The following is a 20890-nucleotide window of genomic DNA, read 5'->3' on the forward strand; positions in this document are numbered from 1 at the left end:
TAGAATGGTCTCCACAGGCCAGCCCGGGAGGAGGGAGGTGGTATCCTGGGGTGGTTTTAGTTAACACATGAGTTTTGCTCTCCCCCACCCACCTTGGCCAAGGAGTCCTCAGCAGGTCTGGCCACACTCCCACCAATGCTATGTGGGGCTGCCGCCTGGCCTTTCTGGCGCTCTTGCCAAACCCGTGCCAGTTCTTCTGCTGCAGACACGCCTTGGTCATGATATGAATGATCTATTGCCATAGTAATGTGAGCAGCAAGTAACCACACAGTAGACATTCATTTTTGCTCCCATCCCATCCATTATTGCTGTTGGGATAGCTGGGCTCCACAGCCCTGGGCCGGGAGCAGCAGATGGTAGCTGGGCTCATGCTCGTCAGCGTCTGTGGTCGGCTGGCAGCTCTGCTGGGGCCGGCAGGTGTGGGACGGCCTCTGCCAGGATGGCTTGTCTCTACTCTGTGTCCTCTGTCCCCCTCAAGTTGGTTAGCTCTGGCTCATTCTTGCCCCAGAAATGGGGCTCCAGATGAAAAACGAGAAGAAGCACACAGAGTGCCTGGGCCTAGGTTCAGAACTAGTAGAACCATATCTATTGCCACATTCTGTTGCCGGCCAGTTAGGGGCTGGCCCAAGTTCAAAGGCTTCTCTTGCTGGGAACTGCTGTGGAGTCCCGTTGCGAAGGGTGCGTGTAGAGGAGGGGAGGAGAATTGGGGCTGTCCGTGCACTGATGAGCACTGGGTGCTGGGTGCTCCATGGACCTCATTTCAGTTGGTCCCCAAACGACTTCACAATGAGTCCCTTCTCCCCTTCCCAGGAGGGAAACGTTTGTTTGGCCCATGGTCCAGCAGCAAATAAGTGATGAGGCCAGGTCTGACCCAGGTCGGCTGAGCTCACGGCCTGTCTGGATTTCCTGCTTGCCTCCTTTGGTAGACTTGGTATGGAGCTTCCCAGGCTTGAACAGGCTTTTCCCCTCGCTAGCTATGTAACCTTAGGCAGATCATGTTATTGTCTGGGCCTCAGTTTTCTCATCTGTAAAATGGGCTTTCAGACGCTCCCTCCTATAGCTGTGTTCTCAGTTGGAAGAAGGCTGATGTTGGGCACCAGGTGCTGGGGTCTGTCTCCTAGCAGGGCTCTACTCACAGCTGGTGTCCTGGGTGCTGATTCCAGCCTTGGGGTCTCTGTCGGGAGGGCAGCAGCCCTTGCGCTCGGGCCTCCTTCCCCATCATACACTGAGCCTGCGACAGGAGATGTGGCTGTCCTGAGGCTTAACCAGGTCCTTTGGCCTCCTGTACCCTGAACCTTCCAGAATCATGGGTGCCTCAGTGAACTAGAGCTGAGAGGTCTGTGCTCAGGGCTCCCCTGAGGGCAGTGTCAGCATCGTCTGCCTGCCAGCAGCTCTTCCAAGCCCAGCCAGGAGTTCGTGTGGCCTCTGCGTCCTTTGTCCTACAGCATCTGTGGACTTGAGGGGGGTGGTCCTGTAGACTGAGGTCAACATTGTGTGGGCTGGAGTTCTCCTGGGCCCTCCTTGTTCACTCCAGGGTCTCCATGCTGGGAAAATGGGCTTGGGGCCAGTTGCACTGGGGATGAGCCAGCTTGGTCCTCAGAGGATGAATCCTTGGGTATGAATCTTGCCCCTGCCACTGTGGCTGTGTGCCCTCCGGCTGAGCCTTAGTTTCTGCATCTGTAAGATGGGAGAGTGGTCTTACCACCCCAGGATTGTTGAGAGGACTAGGAGAAGGAATGTCAGCCCGCACAGAGCAGCTGCTTGGGACTGAGTTCCTGTCTTTCCCGTGTCAGAGGGCCACTGCACTCTAGGGCCTGGGCTATGGACTTGTGTGTTTGCCTAAGTGAACAGATGTGCATCTTTTCTGGTGGCCAGGAGTTTTCCCCGCTGGTGAGAAAGCAGAGGGGCCAGGCCTAGTGGGGTTGGGTGGGGGGTATTCACTTCCTGTTCCCCTCCCCTGTGCTGTCACTCTGGCTGCCTGCAGATGTGCAGTGCAGTGTCCCTCCCTGGCTGTTCCCTCCCCGCTCTATACTTCTGTTCCAGCACCTGCCAGCTGAGTCAGCAAACCCCTGGGCCTGACGTCTTGTCTTCAGGGTCATGGCCTGACTGTGAGGCTGACATCCTAGGAATGGGGAGGGAACACACTTCCTGCTCTGTAAGTGGTCTCCGCCTTTACCATCACAGGACTGGCTTGCATAGGGGAGCGTTCATTACATGCCAGGTGCTGTGCTGGTCACTGGATGTGCATCAGTGTGTTAAACCTTGTGACACCCCTGTCACTAGAGGTAGGGTAACTGAGACATAGGGGAGTTAAGTAAATTGTCCAGGGCCACTGAGGGAGATGAAGCAAGCAGACTTTTGCCAACCACTGATTCTAGCCCTTTGCCCTGACTGCCTCCATGGTTTGCCCGATTGCCTGGCAATGGTATATAGTTCCCACTGCCAGTAGACCAGGGCTCTGGGACTGCCCCATGTCACAGAACCACAAGGCACACGTAACATCCAGGGGGAGGTCAGCAGACCCCAAGCTCTGCATGTGCCCTCAGTCTCAGGAACCCTCCCTAGCACAGAGTTTGGAATTCTGGGATTCTCTGGGATCCATGTGGTGGGTGGAGGAGGCTTAAGAGCACAGTCTGGCTGCACGGAGCTGCCTGCCTGGGCACAGAGGGCTCCCAGCCCCTGAGAGAGGGCAGAGGTTGGGCGGGGGAGAGTGAGAGAAGCTGTCTTGTTTCACCTGCAGCCCCCACCCTCTCATCTGCCCCGCTCACTCACGACATGCTTACAGGTCATGTGCTCTGAACCAGGGCGCCAGGGGGAACCAGAAAGGAGACTACCACTCCCCCCCCCCCCCCCCCGGCCTGGGGTAGATGTACCTGCTGTAATGAGCAGAACTTTGGAACATACAGGATGGGGAGGCAAAGCCAGATGCCTGAGGTGGGGCAGCTGGAGGATGAGAGCTGCTGGCCAATGGGGAGCCACGAAGGCTATGGGGACCATGGGACCAGGAAGACGCCTGGAATGGAGGGGCAGCTGCTCCCCAGCTCCAATTGTTACCCTGGGGCAGGGGAGGCCAGCGTGGCCTATAACTTTGGGTTTTCCAAAAGAAGCCAGGAATCTGGAATTTTATATGAAAGCTCCCAATTTGTAAATGTTGGCAATTCATTCAGATTATATTAAAGCACTGGTAAAGTATGCAGTGAGTACCAGGTTGCTGCTATGGTTTAGTCTCACAGACCAACAACTTACCCACCCCTTCCCACCCCTAATGATGCAGCTAGGACACAGAGGCCCAGAGGTGGGTGAGGGTCTGGCCAAAGACTCCATGAGCTCAGAGGGTGGGCCCCAGAGTCCTGACTCCCAGCCCAGCATGCTTTCCCTGCAGACCTTCTGCCCAGTGGAGTCAGAGCACAGGAAACAGAAGTGGCACATGCGACGGGCAACTGAAGAGAGTTTCATGAAGAGGCCACATGTACAGGTGAGGGTGGGGTTGGGGACCAGCGGGCCATGGTACAGTGCCTGGGCTGGCAGCCATGGAAGCTGTCACTGTCAGGTCTGAAGGGGAACCTGGCAAGAGCTGAGGTTCTGAAGGAGCTGTGGTCTTCAGTAGAGGTGGCTATGCCTGCTCGGGGTACGTGTCAGTAGAGGAACAGGGTGGCAGGCGGATCTGGGACAGATGGGGACAGGCAGCAGGTGCAATGGGTGATGGCCATAGGGATGTGGCTGGGGAGAGAGCAGGATCTCTCCAGGGTGCCACACCTCCCAGGCTTGGCTTGGGGGAGATACACTTCCTCAGATGGGTGATCCCAAGTCTGTGGGCAACAGCTACTCCCAAGTCTCTTTCTGGAGGTGTTGGGGCCAGTTGCTGACACTCAGGTAGAGACACAGCCTTGACAGTGGGAATGCAAGTCTGGAGTGCCGGGCAGAGGTCTGGGCCAGAGGTAGAGACCTGACCAGAGGATGACTGGCTTTCTGTTTATTCTTTATCAAGCTTGCCCCACTTGGCAGCTGGGGCAGCAGCTGGTTGGGTAGGCTCTCCTTTTATTTTATTTTTGTAATTTAAGTTCAGTTTGCCAATGTATGGTACATCATTAGTTCCGGATGTAGTTTTCAGTAATTCATCAGTTGCCTCTAACACCCAGTGCTCATCACATCACGTGCCCTCCTTAATGCCCATCACCTAGTTACCCCATACCCCCCACCTCCCCTCCAGCAACCCTCAGTTTGTTTCCTAGAGTTAAGAGTCTCTCATGGTTTGTCTCCCTCTCTGATTTCTTCCCCACTCAGTTTCCCCTGCTTCCCTAATGGCCCCTTGCACTCTTATATTCCGCATAGGAAACAGCTCTCCTTTAGATGAAGGCCTCGGTGAGGGACCATAATGGGCCTCCGCCCTTGGTCACACGCACTGTTTTAGAAAGCTGTTTGCCATCATCTAATTCAGGAGCGCTCTTCCAGTGACTGGTTCATTCTGAGAATGTGAGCCGCCCACTCTTGTGTCCCAGTGTTTGGATCTTTGTCCTGCCCTTATTCTGGGAAGATTATTTTCTCTGGAGATGGGGCTGGTCCCAAGCAGCTTTTCAGGGTTTGCCTCCAGGGTCTCTATGTCTGGCGACTCTTTCTAGCGTGGTTTCCTCTGAAAATAATGCCAGTTCCACATACTCCCTTTGAACAGAATTGAGCTTATTAAGAGTTTTTGCACCGTTCTTGATCAGGGCAGCCAGTTTTGTGCAAACTACTCCTCTCTCTCTCTCTCTCTCTCTCTCTTTTTTTTTTAAAGATTTTATTTATTTATGCATTAGAGACACACACAGAGAGAGAAAGGCAGAGACACAGGCAGAGGGAGAAGCAGGCCCCATGCAGGGAGCCTGATGTGGGACTCGATCCTGGGTCTCCAGGATCACGCCCTGGGCCGAAGGTGGCGCTAAACTGCTGAGCCACGGGGCTGCCCACTACTCCTCTCTTTCTACATGAAATCGACTTCTCATCCAATGGAAAATTCTGAACAGAAATGGCCGGTTAAAATGCAGATGAGAGACACACACCCTATCCACCTGCTCCCTGGAAAGCTGTGGAGGGCCCTCCTACTGCACGGATCGTCCTACTACTCACCTCCCACCTCCCAAAGCTTTCCAAAGACCATGCTGCAGCCACATGCCCTGGGACCTCACAGCCCCTCCACGTTGACAAAGCCCACCAAAGAGCCCCCTTCATATCTGTGGCTCCACCAGCCGCAACACCCTGATTCCCAGGATTCTCCTGAGAACCCAGCCCACACCAGGCAGCTGAGGTGGATGCTCAGTGGGGCTGCTGTCAGGGGAGGAGGCCCAAGGAAGAAGTCTTGGCCGGATAGTTGTTCAGGTCTTGCTGTTTCTCATTTGAGATGGAGTGTGTGTGCGCACCACACATGTGTGAATGTGTGATGGAAACATTTCAGTCTTGACACTATGTGATGCGACTGTAAAAAAACTAGACATTCTCTCATGTTACTTTACACCATGATCCTACACTCAACACATTTACTAATTCCCTCAAGCCATCTGATTCTCAGACCATATTCTTATTTCTCCACTTGTCCCCGAAGAACATTGCAGAGCTCGTTTTGTAAAGTCCTATCTAATCAAGGCCGATTAGACATTATTTGTTTTATATGTAGTTGCTATTATCTTCTGAGTTTCTTTCTATAAGTTTGTACTAAAGTATGCCGTAGATACCCTTGAGTATTTTTAAATCTTGATTAATATAACAGCACTCCTTTGACAGCTTTTTACCTTATATTTTTATTTATTGTACTCTTTATAAAGTGTGATTTATGTGAAGCACATGGATCTTAATAGAACAGCTCAGTGGATTTTCACATAGGAATACACCTAGGCAGCTCCACCCAGATCAAGATATAAAACACTTCAAGCATTCCAGAGTTTTCCTGGTGCCCCTTCTCAGCCATTTCTACACTCTCCCCCATGGAAACTATGATGCTGACTTTTATCACCATCTTGCCTATCCTTGAATTTATTTTGTATAATGGAAACCATATGATATTTTGCATTTAACTTCTTTAGCTCAAGGTAATGTGTTTTGAGATGCACCCATGTTGTTGCAGGAGTTCATTTAAAAAGATTGCTCTTTATCTATTCCACTGTGGAGTGATTTATTTATCTATTCTAGTGTAGGTGGACATTTGGGCTGTTTTCAGTTTTTGGCTGTGATAAATACAGTTGCCGTGAACGTTCTTGTTGAGGTCTTTTGGATGATGTAGGCATTCATGTTGGATATATACCTAGGAGTGGACTAGCTGACTTCTTTTTCCAAAGTTTATTACCAGTTTGCATCCTCACTAGCAGTGAGAGAGTTCCAGTCACTTCATATCTTTGCCAACACTGGACGTCTTCATTCCTTTTCATTTTAGCCGACCTGGTGGATGTGTAGTTGCATCTTGTTCTGGCTTGAATTTGCAGTTTCTCATAACTTATGATGTTGTGCATGTTTTCGTATTACTGTTGGGCCATTTTGTTGTCATTTGCTCATTTTAAAATTGGCTTTCTTTGTCTAACTGATTTGTAGGAGTTCTTTATGTATTCTGTGTGTCTTTTGTTGGATCACATATTACCTTATTTTATTGCATGATTTTTCTTTCCACTTTCTCTTTTTTTTTTTTTTTAATTTTTTTGTTTATTTATTTTGGAGAGAGGGCACGTGGAAGTGGGGGAAGGAGCAGGGGCATAGGTAGAAGGAGGGGAAAATAATCTTAAGCAGACTCTGTGCTGAGCATGGAGCCCAATGTGGGGCTTGATCCCACTTGCCCTGAGATCGTGACCTGAGATGAAAGCAAGAGTCAGATGCTTAACCAACTGAGCCACCCAGGCGCCCCATCTTTCCACTTTCTTAATGATGGTATGTGATGAGTACATTGCAAATGCTGTCTTCTGAGGAACACAGATGCCCAATTCTAATGAAATGCAGTTTATTGATCTTTATTTTTTTGTTAGTGTATTTTGTGTTCTTTTACAGAAATCTTTGTCTACCCCAAAGTCACGAAGTTATTTTCCTATGTGATGTTCTAGACATTTTAACTTGTTTCACCTTTCACATTCGATTCTATTTAGATTTGTTTCTTTAGGTAGTGCAAGTAGGAATAAAAATTCATTCTTTTTTTCCAATGCATATTCAGCTCACCCAGCACCAGGTGTTGGAAAGGCCATCTTTCCCCCACTGCCTTGTTGACTTTGTCAGTAATCAAGGGACAGTATATAAGTAGGTCTCTTCTGCCCATGTTGAGATTGGGCAAGGAGCCTGAGGAGTGGGGGCTCCTGCTTCCCTTGGAGTAGCTGCTGCAGAGGAATTTTAATTTCCCCCACCTGCCTCCTTCCTCACCCTTTCCTCTGCCTGCTTCCATGCTCTGCTCAGGAGCCTGCTGTCTGGAGCATGCAGCTGCCACAGGATCCTGCGGCTGCCCCTGGCTGGGCATGTGGTCTGGGGCAAGTGGTGCCTCCTCTCGGGGCTGCTGCCTGCCCATCTGTAGAATGGGGGTGTGCATAGGAGCCTCTTCCTGGAGCTGGAGGGGAGATGCAGTGGGTGCAAGCTGGGAACCCATAGACGGCTCTCCAGCCTGTCAGCAAGAGCGATCCAGCACCTCTGGCAGGGCTGGGCAGGCAGTAAGCACCCCACACAAGGAAGTCGGGTGATGGGACGTGCTGGACAGGGCAACGGAGGCTGGGGGCCGCCCTTCCCAGGTGGTGGAGGAAGGCATCTCTAAGGGGCTGAATTGAGTGGGCCCTGGTGGGTTGGCTCAGCCCAGCAGCTCCTGTTGTTACCATTGTGTCTGTGATCCTAGCACAGTAAGATAAAGTTCAGGAGGCCTTGTTTATCTACTTTACAGTCACTGTAGGAGGACTCCAGGCACTCCCAGGGTCTGCAGGTACCCACTCCGCCCACCCCTGAGAATACCAGGCTGCCTGGAGCATAAAGCCCCGGTGCTGGGCTGTTTGCTGAGGCCCCTTCAACATCCTGTCCAAACAGCGCTGGCGGAGATGGCCCGCTCATCACCCTCCTGCCAGGTGCACTGTTTTTCTGCAGCATTAAAGTCCTAAAGAATTGTGGTCAGAGGGGTCGTGACCTCTGGGCCGGATTGTTCATTGTTCTGTGATCAAAGGAGGTTACAATCTCCAGAATCTCAGGATCCTTTTATAACAGAATGTCTCTTGAATGGGCAATACCTGCACAAGATAAGAAACACAGAAAAAAATACAAAAGGGGACATAGTGAAATGTCAGGGTGCTTCCTCCCTCCCACAGTCTGGTCCTTCCCTGAACCAACCAACCACTGTTACCAGTGTCTTGACTGTCCTTCCAGAAGTAATCGCGTATGTCCGTGTAGCCCACTAAAATGATAAGGGGTGGTTTGTTGTACATACTTTTCACCACTGACTCTTTTGTTCTTAATTCTTTTTTTTTTTTTATTTAAGTAGGCTCCATGCCCAGTGTGGGGCATGAACTCACAACCCTGAGATCCAGAGTCGCGTGCTCTACCGACTGAGCCGGCCAGGTGCCTCTGTTCTTAATCCTCTATAGTAATCCAGATTTCATATGGTAGAAGTGTGGGAAGATCTACCTAATTCTTTTTAACATCTGCATAAGAGTGGGCAGTTATTTAATCACTGCCCTCTTGATGAGATTTTGGTAGTCTCTGAGCTTGCTCTCACAAATTCAGCTGTAGCAAGCATCCAGGGCATGCATGTTTGTGCCCACGGGGAAAGGAATCTGTCAGCAGGTTAGATTTTTGGTTGGGGAAGTGCTGGGTCACATTATTTTTTTATATTGCAATGCATTGTTTTCTTTTTATTGCAGTAAGATGCTCATAACATAACATCGGCCGCTTCGACTAGTTTGGGGTGTACACATCAATAACATGTAGTACATTCACATGGTACATCATCCATCTTCCAGAACTTTTCCGTCTTCCTAAACTGAAATCTTGTGCCTGTCCAACACTGACCCCCCATCACCTCTCCCCCAGCCTCTGGTACCCTAGATAAGGTACCTATTCTAGGTACCCTAGATAAGGAGAGTCCTGTAATATTTGTCCATTTGTGTCTGGCATAAGTCACTCTTTGGGTCACAATGTAAAATACTTGTAGTCTTCAGTCTGAGTCTTAGAATTTCCTAATCACAGTACGTTTTGCGGTAATGTTATTGTGAAGAGAAGCACTGATGGGGCTTATGCGACAAAGGAATGTTTAAAGCGGATGGACACCCGTCGGACACACCCATGGGTGGGGATGGAAGCCGTGGCCCACTGGCCCTGACCCCCACCCACTCCACATTTCCCACCAGCCCGACTTCTGTGAGCATGTGTTCCTTCCCCCTTTGGAGCTGCACAGCTTTTCTCCCTGGCTTTGAACTCCTTGTACGAGGCCGTCTGTAGTATTCTTCGGTGACTTGCCTCTTCCCCCCACAAGACCCCATCTGTGATTCATACATATTGTTGTGTGTGGTTGTAACAAATTTGTTCTTATCGTGTAGTCTTGTCTCGGCTATGTGGGGTGCTAGTGTTGTTTGCAGTTGGGGGAGCTTCTGTTTGTGGGTGTCCAGGTGGAGACCACGGGCACCTGGGTGTGTACCTGAAAAGGAGGTCGCTGTATCGTTGGCTCTGTGCATCTTCTGATCTTCTGCTTTATTAGACAAAGGTGATCATTCCCCAGAGTGGGTTCGTTCTCCCTCTGCTGCTCAGGGATGCCGGAGGCAGGCTTCCTGCCGGAGCCTATGAGGCAGATGGTTGGCAGAGTGTTCGGAAGCCAGGATGGTGTGATGCTGGCCCGTGGCCCTGGAGGCCAGAAAGAGGGCCGAGGCTGCAGCTGTCACAGCAGGAGATGCCCTTTCCCTTCTGTCCACTGTGCTTGCAAATAGCCAGCAGGAAAGGGACGCCGCACACCCTCTCGGCCAGAGCTCAGGCAAGGTGGCAAAGTGACCAGAAATGGAGGAGTTCGCCAAAGTCCAGAGGAAAGCAGAAAAGGCAGAGGAGGGATTTCTGAAAGCCCCTCCAGCTTCCTCTGCTAAAGGGGCTATTGTCCTACCCATCCATTTATTGATCTGTTCCTTTGTTTCTTAATTAATTATTTGGAGAGTAGTTCCAACACCTTCTGTGTGCCAAGACCGGGGAGATACTGGTTACTGAGCGCCTGTTGTTTGCCAGTCACTGAATCTTCTCACACACACTCCCCTCTTTGTGGAGTGTGGCAGGGAGAGGTTATTTGCCTGTTTTCCAGGCAAGGAGATGGAGGTTCACAGCATGAGTGACTTGCCCGTGTCCCCTAGCCCACGCTCACAGCGATCGTACAGATGTGCCTGTGCTCACCTCTGACCCCCAGCTGGAAACCACAGCATGGAGGTGGTACTGGTGAGGTGGACAGGCCCTGGCTTGCGTTCTTCTCCCTTATTTTCCTAAGCCTGTGCTCTGGCCTGTGCATCTTAAACTCTATTTACACATCTGGAAAATCCAGAGAATCATCCAACTTCTTGTTGTTGATGTAACCTTTCCTGAGATGGTATACACCAAGGGCCAGGGACACTTCGTCCCACCCCAGGCCCTGGGAGCCCTGAGAAGACTCAGACCTATTCTTGGCTCCTGAGACCCTCTCAGTCTGGTGGTTGAGACAAGCTTGTCACCTGACAGTGACATCACAGTGAAAGTATGCACCACGTGCTAATGTGAATGAAGTCAGAGGAGGGGGCCATTGGTTCCCCCCCAGGGTTGGAGGTGGGTGCCAGTGGGAGCTCAGGAGATGGAGGGGCTGGGAGTTACATGTGGATTGGCTGGTCAGGGATGGTTAGGTGGACCATGCAGGGAAGGACATTCCCAACATGGACCAGCGTGTGCAAAGACAGAGTGGCACGGAGAGGCGTGCATGGCTAGGGCAGAAGGTGAGAGCTGGATGCGACTCTGGGCTGTGATTCCCACACCAGGGAGGGGTGCTTCATTGTCTAGGAGAGTGACCTTCCATTAGAGTCTGTGGACCATGGGTTCCCTGAGCTGACTTGGGACTGGGGAAGGCCAGGGCGTTATGAGCAAGACTAAGGAGGGTGGTGTGACAAGGGTTGGCATAGAGCTTAGTTTAGATATAGAAGTCAGGGAGCCCCTCTCCAAGGAGGTAAGAGCCCTGAAGGGAAAGGGACAACGCTGCAGAGTTTAGGGGCAGGGCAGGGCATAGGAAAGGGGCAGAGGATTCCAGGTGGGAAGTAGAGTACACGCAAAGGGCCTAGGGCAGAAATGAGCCCAAGGAGTTGAAGGAGTGGAGAGAATGAGTGAGAAAGACAGTCAAAGAAAGGAGGTGAGGTGAGGCAGTCAGCAGGTCTTTGTAAAGAAAGGAGGACTACTGGGGGCCCATAGGCCGAGGAGAGACACAGTCTGATTTGTATCTATGAACTCATTCTGACATCCTCTGGAGGATGGCCTGGAGGAGGACATCCGGAAGAACAGGGACTGTGTTGGACCAAGAGGCGGTGGCAGAGTGAGGGGCCAGGTCAGTGGACTGAGATGCACTTTGGAGGCACCTCCTGAGTGATGGAGGGAGGTGAGGGATGAGGAGATGGTGCAGGAGGGTCCTGAGGTTGCCGGGGGCCCTTCACTGGCCCGGGGGAGACCTGAGGAGAGGTGGTTTGGGGGCAACCAGCTGCTGAGCAGGTTCTGGCGGCGGGAGCACCAGGGAGCACCTGGTGGTGGTTCCTTAGCCAGCTGACTGTGTGCACACGAAACTACGGCTGGAGACAGATGTGTGGGAGGGGTTGAGGTGGACAAGGCACTTGAAGCTCGGGGGCTGGATGAGATCAGCCAGGGCCAGGCTGGAGACAGAGAAGGGAGGAAGCCCTAGGACTGGAACTCTGAATGGTTGGGGCCTGGGAACCTAAAAAGAACCAGAGAGAAAGACAGAAGCTGGGGACCTCAGTTGGGGTGGTTGAGGAAGGAGACTGGGAGCAGAGGGCCTCTGGGCTGAGCCCTGAAGCCCTGGGCTGGGGCAGGAGGGTGTGTCTCCTGGACGAGGAGACAAGGGGTACACATCTTGTTGGGCTTTGCCTGGCCCTGCCTCCCACATCTTGGACAGTGCCACGCAGCACCAGGCTTGACCCCTGGACTAGTTCCCCCTCCTGCTCCAAGTGGGTGGCCCTCCCAGCACATGGGTTCATGGCCTCTTAGTTCCTTTGTCTGAAACAGAGGGAAGCCAGGGTGGGAAAGGCCAGGGAGAATGGTGGGAAGCCTGCCAAACACAGACTGAAGCCTGGCTTCTGATCAAGGAGGGGGCAGAAGGAGAGCACCATACAATCCATGGGGAAGCAGAACCCCCTCTCAGGCTGGTGCTGGTTAGAGTCTCAGACAGGGCCTTCAGGATCAACTGGATCAAGTCGCCCATCCCACAGACGTAGGGGAGCAGAGGCCTGGAGAGGGGAAGAGAAGAGGGGGAAACTGAGGTTTGGGGCTTCTGACTCGCTCCCTGATCTGTAACATAGGGAGATAAGAGGACTCATTCACTGTAACTGTAAGGATGAAAGTGCTTGGACTCGATCCTGGCTCCTTACGAGCCCACACTTCATTTCAGCTGTTATAGTCATTTTTTGTTGTTGTTGTTATAGTCATTTCAATAGAGAACCCACCTCAAGTCCCCTGGCTAAGACTCAGGGGTCGATTACAATCCCCTGATCTCAGGAAGGCAATCTCAGAGAAGGCTTAGAAGGAGTAAGAGTTGAGACCAGTAAAAAGAAAGATGTTGAGCTATTAGTGAAGGGACAAGCTGCCTAGGTGTACCAGAAGTATTAAATGAGGTGTGACGTCCGCTTGCCCAGAATGTAATGAGAAAAGATTGAGCATGGGATGGTGGTATCACTTTCAGTGGCCACAAAGACTCATGTGCCTTTGTAGAGAAAGAGACAAGGGAAGAAGTAGGCTCATAAATAAATAAGATTTCACATAGTGATAAATGCTATGAGGAACCTTAAAAAATGAATGATGTGATGAGAGTAACTGGGGCTGGTTGGATATGCTGCCTCTTGCTATACAGGGATTTTGTATTTCTATTGTATTAAGGTTTTCCTTTTTACTTGTGGATTTTTTAAAAAAGATTTCATTTATTTATTCATGAGAGACACACACAGAGAGAGAGAGAGAGAGGCAGAGACACAGGCAGAGGGAGAAGCAGGCTCCCTGCAGGGAGCCCGATGTGGGACTCGATCCCGGGACTCCAGGATCAGGCCCTGGGCCGAAGGCAGGCATTAAACCGCTGAGCCAGCTGGGGATCCCCTTACTTGTGGATTTTATTTCTCCCCCCAACCCAGCTTTATTGAGATATAATTGACCTATAATATTGAGAAAATTTAAGTATACAATGTGGTGATTTGATTTACATGTGTATTGTGAGGTGATTACTACAGTAACACGTCCACCACTGGCACATAGTTGCCATTTTTTGTTGTTTGTGGTGAGAACATGTTAAGATCTACTCTCTTAGCAACTTTCAAGTACATGATACAGTATGTATCATGTAGGTGCTGTCCTGTGTGTTAGGTCACCAGAACTTAGGTGGACGCAAGCTTGTACATTTGCCTACCGTCTCCCTGGAGACCCCCCCACCCAAGAGTCTCTGGCAACCCCCAAACTGCTCTGTTTCTTGAATTTGGCTTTTTTTTTTAATTCCACATATAAGTGAGGTCACACAGTATTTTTCTTTCTCTGTCTTAGTTTGCTTAGCATAAGACCCACAAGGTCCATCCATGTTCCTGAAAATGGCAGGATTTCCTTTTTTATGGCTGAACAATATTCCATTATATATTTATGTATATATGCGTATGTGATATACCATTCATCCATCAGTGCATGCTTAGGTTGTTTGCATGTCTTGGCTATTGCAAATAATGCGGTAAACTTAGGGGTACAGATATCTTTTTGAGACTGTGCTTTAATTTCTTTCAGATATATATCCCAGAAGTGGAATTGCTGGAACTACCATATGGTAGTTCTGTTTTTAATTTTGGAGGATCTTCCATACTTTTATCCACAGTGGGCTGCACCAATTTACATTTCTATCAACAGTGTACAGGGTTCCCTTTTCTCCACATCCTCGCCAACACTTGTTATCTCTTATCTTTTGAATATTAGCCTCCCTTGCAGATGTGAGGTCACATCTCACTGCAGTTTTGCTTTGCATTTCTCTGGTGATGAGTGATGCTGAGCATCTTTCCACATACCTGTTGACCATTTATATGTCCTTGGAAAAATGTCTATTTTAGTCCTTTGCCCATTTTTAAACAAAATTAATTTTTTTGCTGTTGAATTGTATGAGTTCCTTATATATTTTGTATATTAATCCCTTATCAGTATGTGGTTTGCTGATATTCTCCCATTTTGTAGGTTGCCTCTTCATTTTGTTGATGGTTTCTTTTGCTGTACAGAGGCTTTTTAGTTTGGTGTAATCCCCCGCTTGTTGATTTTTGCTTTTGTTGCTTGCATTTTGGTGTCTCCCCAAAACTCATTGTCAAGACTAATGTTGAGGAGCTTTTCCCCTGTGTTTTCTTCTAGGAGTTGTGCAGTTTCAGGTCTTACATCTAAGTTTTTAACCCACTTTGAGTTGATTTTTGTATATGGTGTAAGGGTCCAATTTCATTCTTCTGTGGATTTTACTTTTTTTTTTTTAATTTTTTTTAATTATTTATTTACGATAGTCACAGAGAGAGAGAGAGAGAGAGAGAGAGAGAGAGAGGCAGAGACACAGGCAGAGGGAGAAGCAGGCTCCATGCACCGGGAGCCCGACGTGGGATTCGATCCCGGGTCTCCAGGATCGCGCCCTGAGCCAAAGACAGGCGCCAAACCGCTGCGCCACCCAGGGATCCCGGATTTTACTTTTGAAAACAGTTCTCTTTATCCTAAAATCATTTTCCTTGGTTTTCCTCTAATACTGCCTTTAGATTTGGAATTTATTTTTGTATGTGGTGTCCCAACCTCATATATTCAGTCCTTCTCACACTGAGATTGAATGCCATCTTTATCGTATACTAAGTTCCCATGTGTACATAGTTCTGTTTCTAAATTCTGTTGTTCAGTGAAGGGACAAGCTGCCTAGGTGATCTCCTTGTCTCTTTAATTATTAGACTTTAAAATATGCTCTTTTTCTTTTCAGAATTTTTCTTGGGTATTCTCAGACAATTTTGGATGAATTTTAGAATCAGCTTGTTAAGTTTCATGATAAAGTATGTTGGGACTTTGTATTGCCTTGAAGTTGTAGATTAAATGGAAGAGAATAGATGTCTTCAAGGTACTGAATCTTTGTGTCCAGACACAAGGGGTATATTTCTAATAAAATATACTGTTAGATCTATTAGACAATTTTTTTTCTTCATGTGGATTTAGCATGTTTATGATGGATTTATTTCTAGGTTTGTTTCTGTTTTGAATGAGATTTTAATTATCTTTTCTATTTAATTGTTACTCTGATATAGGAAAGCCACTTAATTGAATATCTTGATTTTGTTTTTGGCCATGTTATCATCATCATCATCATCATCATATCTATTATTAGTTAATGGTTATTAGTGAATAATAGTTATCATTATTATTATAACTATTATACCTTAGTATTCACTTAAATATTGTGTTAGTTTTTATTCCTTTGGATTTTCTAAAAAAGATGAAACCATAACATCTGCAAAGAATGCCTATCATCTCTTTGTTTCTAATATTTCTACTGCCTTTTTTATTGCTTTATTACATCTGCTAGTATCTCTAGGACAATACTAAACAGTGTCAGGCATTTTTGTCACATTTCTGACTTCATGGGACATGTGTCTAGTGTTTCACCATTGAGTGTGATATTTGCTACTTGTGTCTGGTAGATTATTGTTGTCAAGAACAGTTTTTGTTCCTCCTGGTACAGCCTTCAGGTTGTTACTGAAACTTATTTTCCCTCTTTTACACAGGGGGACTTAAAACTTAGAAAAGTTCAATAACTTGAAATGCCCACTCAGCAAATGAAGCCGATGATTCTTAGTGAGCTGTCACTCTTTTCCTGGAACCTTGCAGGCTGCTGACATCCATTGGTGGATTTGCTGCTCCTCAGCTCTTCTAGGTCATGTAAACTGCTCAAGGACATTTAGAGGTCTTTGTAGGTTTCAGCAGTTATACAGCTACAGATCCTCATAGCAGAGAAGGACACTGAGTCTTTAGAGAGAAGAAATGTCTATACATGGTAGCACTAAGATGTGGTCCCAGCCTCAAAGTTATTCCATTATACCTTGCTGTCTCCTTAGCATAGGTGTAGGTACTCCAGGTGAGCTTTACCTTTGTTTTGGTTTTTAAGATTTTTTATTAAAGGATACTAGTTACAATGTTATATTAGGTGTACAAGATATCAATTCAACAATACTATACGTTGTTCAGTTCTCACCACAGTAAATGTAGTCACCATATACTGTTATTACAGCATTATTGACTATATTCCCTACGCTGTATTTTTCATCTTCATTTATTTCATAACCGGAAGTTTGTATCTCGTAATCCTCTTTATTATTTCACTCATCCCTCTACCACCTCCCCTCTGGCAACCAGCAGCTTGTTGTCTGTATTTAAGTCTGTTTTCTTTTTTTTTGTTCTTTTTTTGTTTTGTTTTGTTTTGTTACATTCCACACTTAAATCATATAGTATTTGTTTTCCTTTGTCTGACTTATTCCACTTAGCATCGGACATCCTTTCTAGCTGAGATTTTTATTTTTTAGATCTGTAGTGTCATGAAGTGATTCCGTCTCTGATTTCCAGCGGTAGACCCAGGTTATTGGGAACTCACGCACACCTCCGGCTGGACAGGCTGGAGGCGGGGGGCAGCGCCTGGCACAGGCTGGGGCACAGGGGGACCAGACTGACCACGGAGCAGTCTGAGTTGGTTTCTAACTGCCGTCACCCGGTTCTGTTGTGACAGCTCTGCCCTCCTGTAGAGACTGTACAACTCGGACCAGGTAACCAGGTCAGAGGGGGGTCACCTGGGAGCCTTTCTTTCTCTTTTCCTACCGGCCACTCGTACCCCGCCCAAAGCTACTGTCAGTCCAAGCCATTAGAGTTGTAGTTTATTCTTTTGTCAATTAAAACCAACATACCAGCAATAGTCTGCTCTCCCCAGAAATCTCTTAACATGCTCTGTTTACATCGATAAATGCACTTAAGGAAAACAAATTAAAGCTCATTTTAAAGTTAACAGAAAAAAAAAAAAAGCTCCATCCATGTTGTTGCAGGTGGCAAGATCTCATTCTATTCTTAGGGCTAAGTAATATTTCATTGTATATATGTGCCACATCTTCTTTATCCATTCATTTATAGATGCACACATGGTGCCTTCATACCTTGGCTGTTATAAATAATGCTGCATCAACAGAGGAGTGCAGGTATCTTTTCAAATTAGCATCTTGTTTTCTTTAGGTAAATACTAGTGAAATTACTGGATCATAGGGTATTTTGGTTTTTTTGTGGAATCTCTCCATACTGTTTTCCACAGTGGCTGCCCCAGTTTGCATTCCCACCAACATGCATGAGGGTTCCCTTTTTTCCACATCTTCACTAACACTTGCTGTTTCTTGTGTTTTTCTTTTTATATATTAGCTATTCTGACATGTGTAAGGCGATGTCTCATTGTGATTTGGACTTGCCTTTGCCAAGATAGTAATTAGATAATTACTAATACTGAGCACCTTTTTATGTGTCTCTTGGCCTAGAGGTGCTTTATCTTTGCATGTCATTTGTTTTTTAGACCTCAGAAACAAATGGTTGCGTTAATTATACTTATTTTCTGGCACCTTGCATGTTATTATCTCTGTAAGACTCTCTCTTGTTTTATTTCTGTATTTATTCCCTTTAATTTCTTTTCCCCATTGCCAACCTCTGCCCCAGCAGAGGCAACTGCTCTCTTCTGTTTAATTTGCATGTGTGTGTTTTTCACTTATGTGCAAAATGTGTGTTGTAATTTTGTGCACCGTGTTTTTAATTTGTTTAACCGATCTCACGTGGTTTCTTCCCCTCCACCCCAGTGTTTTTGTTCCATGTTGCTGTGTGTATATGTGTCCAGCTTCACATTGTTGTGTGTACATCTAGTCTGTTATTTCTGACAGTTGTGGAATCCTCCATGGAGGACATCCCAAATTCTATTCAGTCACTTCTCCACTGATGAACACCCACTTCCACAAATGATGCCAAAGTATTAGATCCTTGTAGTGGTTGCATTATGGGCCTGGGTGGAGACTTCCCTGGAATGCACAGCTAGGAGCAGAGCCACTGGGTCCAGGATGATGTGTAAGCTTAATTTGTCAGCAATGTGTGTCAGCAATGCCTTATCTCCTTCCAGACTGGCTGTCCAGTGACCACTTCCATCCCCAGGGCATGAGGGTTCCCACCTGTGCCTGGCATGTATCATTCTTTCTGATTTTTCCTAAACAGGTATTTTACTTTGGGTTTGTTTTTTTATGTTAATTTTCAGGAGATCATTATGTTTTCTCAATGGCAGTTCTTTGCCAGTTTTAGGCATTCCAGAAATGTTTCCTAGCCTGTCAGCAATCTTCTATATGTCCATGGGGTTCTTTGTTATACAGAGAATTTTAATTTCAAGGTGGGCAAATCCATCTGTTTTTTTAAGCTGTGGTCTATGCCTTTCACTTTTAAGACGTTCCACTACCCTGCCTTTTCCTGCTCTCCCAGCCACAAATATTTTCTCCACTAACTTTCCTAGGTGAAGGTTTTTTCTGTATTTTTTTTTTTTAAAGAGAGAGAGAGTACTAGTGAATGTGGTAGGAGTGGGGGGCAAAAGGAGAGGAAAAGAGAGAATCTCAAGTAGACTTTCTGCTGAGCTTGATCTCATGACCCTGAGATCATGACCTGAGCTGAAATCAAGAGTCAGATGCTCAACCCACTGAGCCACCCAAGTGCCCCTCCTAGATGAGTGTTAAACTTCTCTCCCTGCTGTTGCTTATGCCTTGTCCTGTCTTGGTGTCTTAGGTCAGGTTCCTTAGAAGCAGAGCCTGAGGGGAGCCTGGGTGGCTCAGTCAGTTAAATATCTGCCTTTGTTTGGTTTAGGTCATGATTCTGGGGTCCTGGGATCAAGCCCCCACATCGCATCGGGCTCCCTGCTCAGTGGGGAGTCTGCTTCTCCCTCTTCCACTGTCCCTCCCCCCACTCATGTACTCCCACGTGCATGTGCTTTATCTCAAAAATAAATAAATAAAATCTTAAAAAAAAAAAAAAAAGCAGCAGAGCCAGGTTTTGTGCCTGTGGTGGTTCATTTGGAGAACCTGCCCGGGGAGGGGGCAGGGAAGGAGCTTGCCAATGCCCCAATCCCACAGGGAACTCTGGAGCGTGAGTGGCCCCACACACTGTCCCCTTTGAGGGAGCGCTTTTCTACGCTTCCCACCCCCCCCCCACGCCCCCACCCCCGCCAGTCATTGATTGGCCATTCTTCTCCCAGCCTCCTCCCCCATGGGGTAGACTTAACCTCATTGGCAGCTCTCTGAAGTGAACAGCTAGCTGCCACCCTGCATAGCAGTGGGGGTGAGTGAGTCACCTTTCTGGTAATGGGGGTCTGGACAGCACCAGCATCCCCTACATTTGCCGACTCTGGAAACCTGGGAACAAAGTGCCTCCTCTAAGGGTGGTGACTCTGTCTGTGTTGCCACCCACAGTCTCCACGAAGGATCTGATTGAGACGTGCTGTGCAGCCGGACAGCAGTGGGCCATCGACAATGACGAGTGCCTGGAAATCCCTGAGAGCGGTGCTGAGGGTGACGCCTGCAGGTAGGGTGAGCACCCTGGAGCAAGCAGAGCTGTCCTCAGATCCCTGCCTTTTTCCAGATCCCTGCTTGCTTTAGCCCATGGGCCCCGACAGTGCAAGGTGAGCACATGCTTCACCTGCCTGCCTCCAGGTGCCCGTGGGCACTTGGTGATGGCTGCTGTGAGCCCTCTGGCCAGGCTTTCCCCCGCTGTGGAGAGCCCAGGACTGGCTGTAGGAATGAAGTAGCCATGCACATCTGTAGCTGGACAGAAGAGCATACTTAAAAGAGTGCACAATTTGGAACAAGTATTAAGGGACGTGGTCACCTGCGAACAATTAGGTGCTTCGCCCACTGTATATTGCGGTTGCTGCTTGGCAGTGCTCAGCTCACATCAGATTTTCCTCTTTAACTTTGAACTAGGAGCCTTCAGCCCTCTTTCTTTCCCCACTCTGCTGCCCTGGGGTCTCCAAAAGGCTGGCCCCTAACTGTCCTCGGCTGTCTCTGTTGATTGATTATCTGACTTTCATGTCCTCAGCAAAGGTGTGGTTTGTACCCTTGCCCCTTCTGTGCCAGGCCCCTGAAGATGTCTTGGTCAGCCATTTACAAATCTCTCCTTTTTCCCAGGGATGCCTTCTTTTCCAACCTACTTATTTTTCTAGATAAGGAGGACAAGGTTCAGAGAGGTGATATGGTTCACCCAAAGCCACACAGCTCCCTGGGAGCATGGCCAGAATTAGAACCCATGGTTCCTAATGTCTAGTGCAGCATGCTTCCCTTAGAGACATTTAAATTCTAAACTTCTCCCTTTCCCTTCCCTTTTATCATATCACCAATTTGGGTGCTCCTTAGGAGTTGGAGCATACATTGATCAGGAGTTTTGAACTTGGTGGCCCTGAGGGGTGCTTGGATCCCTCTTATGATGGGAAACTCACTACTTCATAGATAGGCAGTTCCAACACTGAAGAGCTCCCACTGAGACATGCCCTTTCTCAAGTGAGGCTGAGCTCCACCTCCCTGTGACGCCCCTCTTTGTGTGCTGGCTCATCAGCTACTTCTGCCCAGGGCAGCCCTATAGATACTGGGTGGCATGGCCAGGGAGCCTGGAGGCTGCTCTC

General features: G+C 48.1%; 1 protein-coding gene across 3 annotated transcripts in view; it reads left to right on the forward strand.

Moving 5' to 3' along the window:
- The window catches only part of FBLN2 (fibulin 2), a 98988-nt gene that overhangs the window by 48818 nt on the left and 29280 nt on the right, over nt 1-20890 (forward strand). For all 3 annotated transcript variants that reach the window (XM_072784987.1, XM_072784986.1, XM_072784988.1), the window contains one exon: nt 19686-19797. In XM_072784987.1, coding sequence (XP_072641088.1) covers nt 19686-19797 — 112 coding nt within the window. The remainder of the gene's footprint in view (nt 1-19685; nt 19798-20890) is intronic.

The sequence above is a fragment of the Canis lupus genome, chromosome 19, assembly GCF_048164855.1.
Source record: "Canis lupus baileyi chromosome 19, mCanLup2.hap1, whole genome shotgun sequence".
In the NCBI taxonomy this organism is placed as follows: Eukaryota; Metazoa; Chordata; class Mammalia; order Carnivora; family Canidae; genus Canis; species Canis lupus.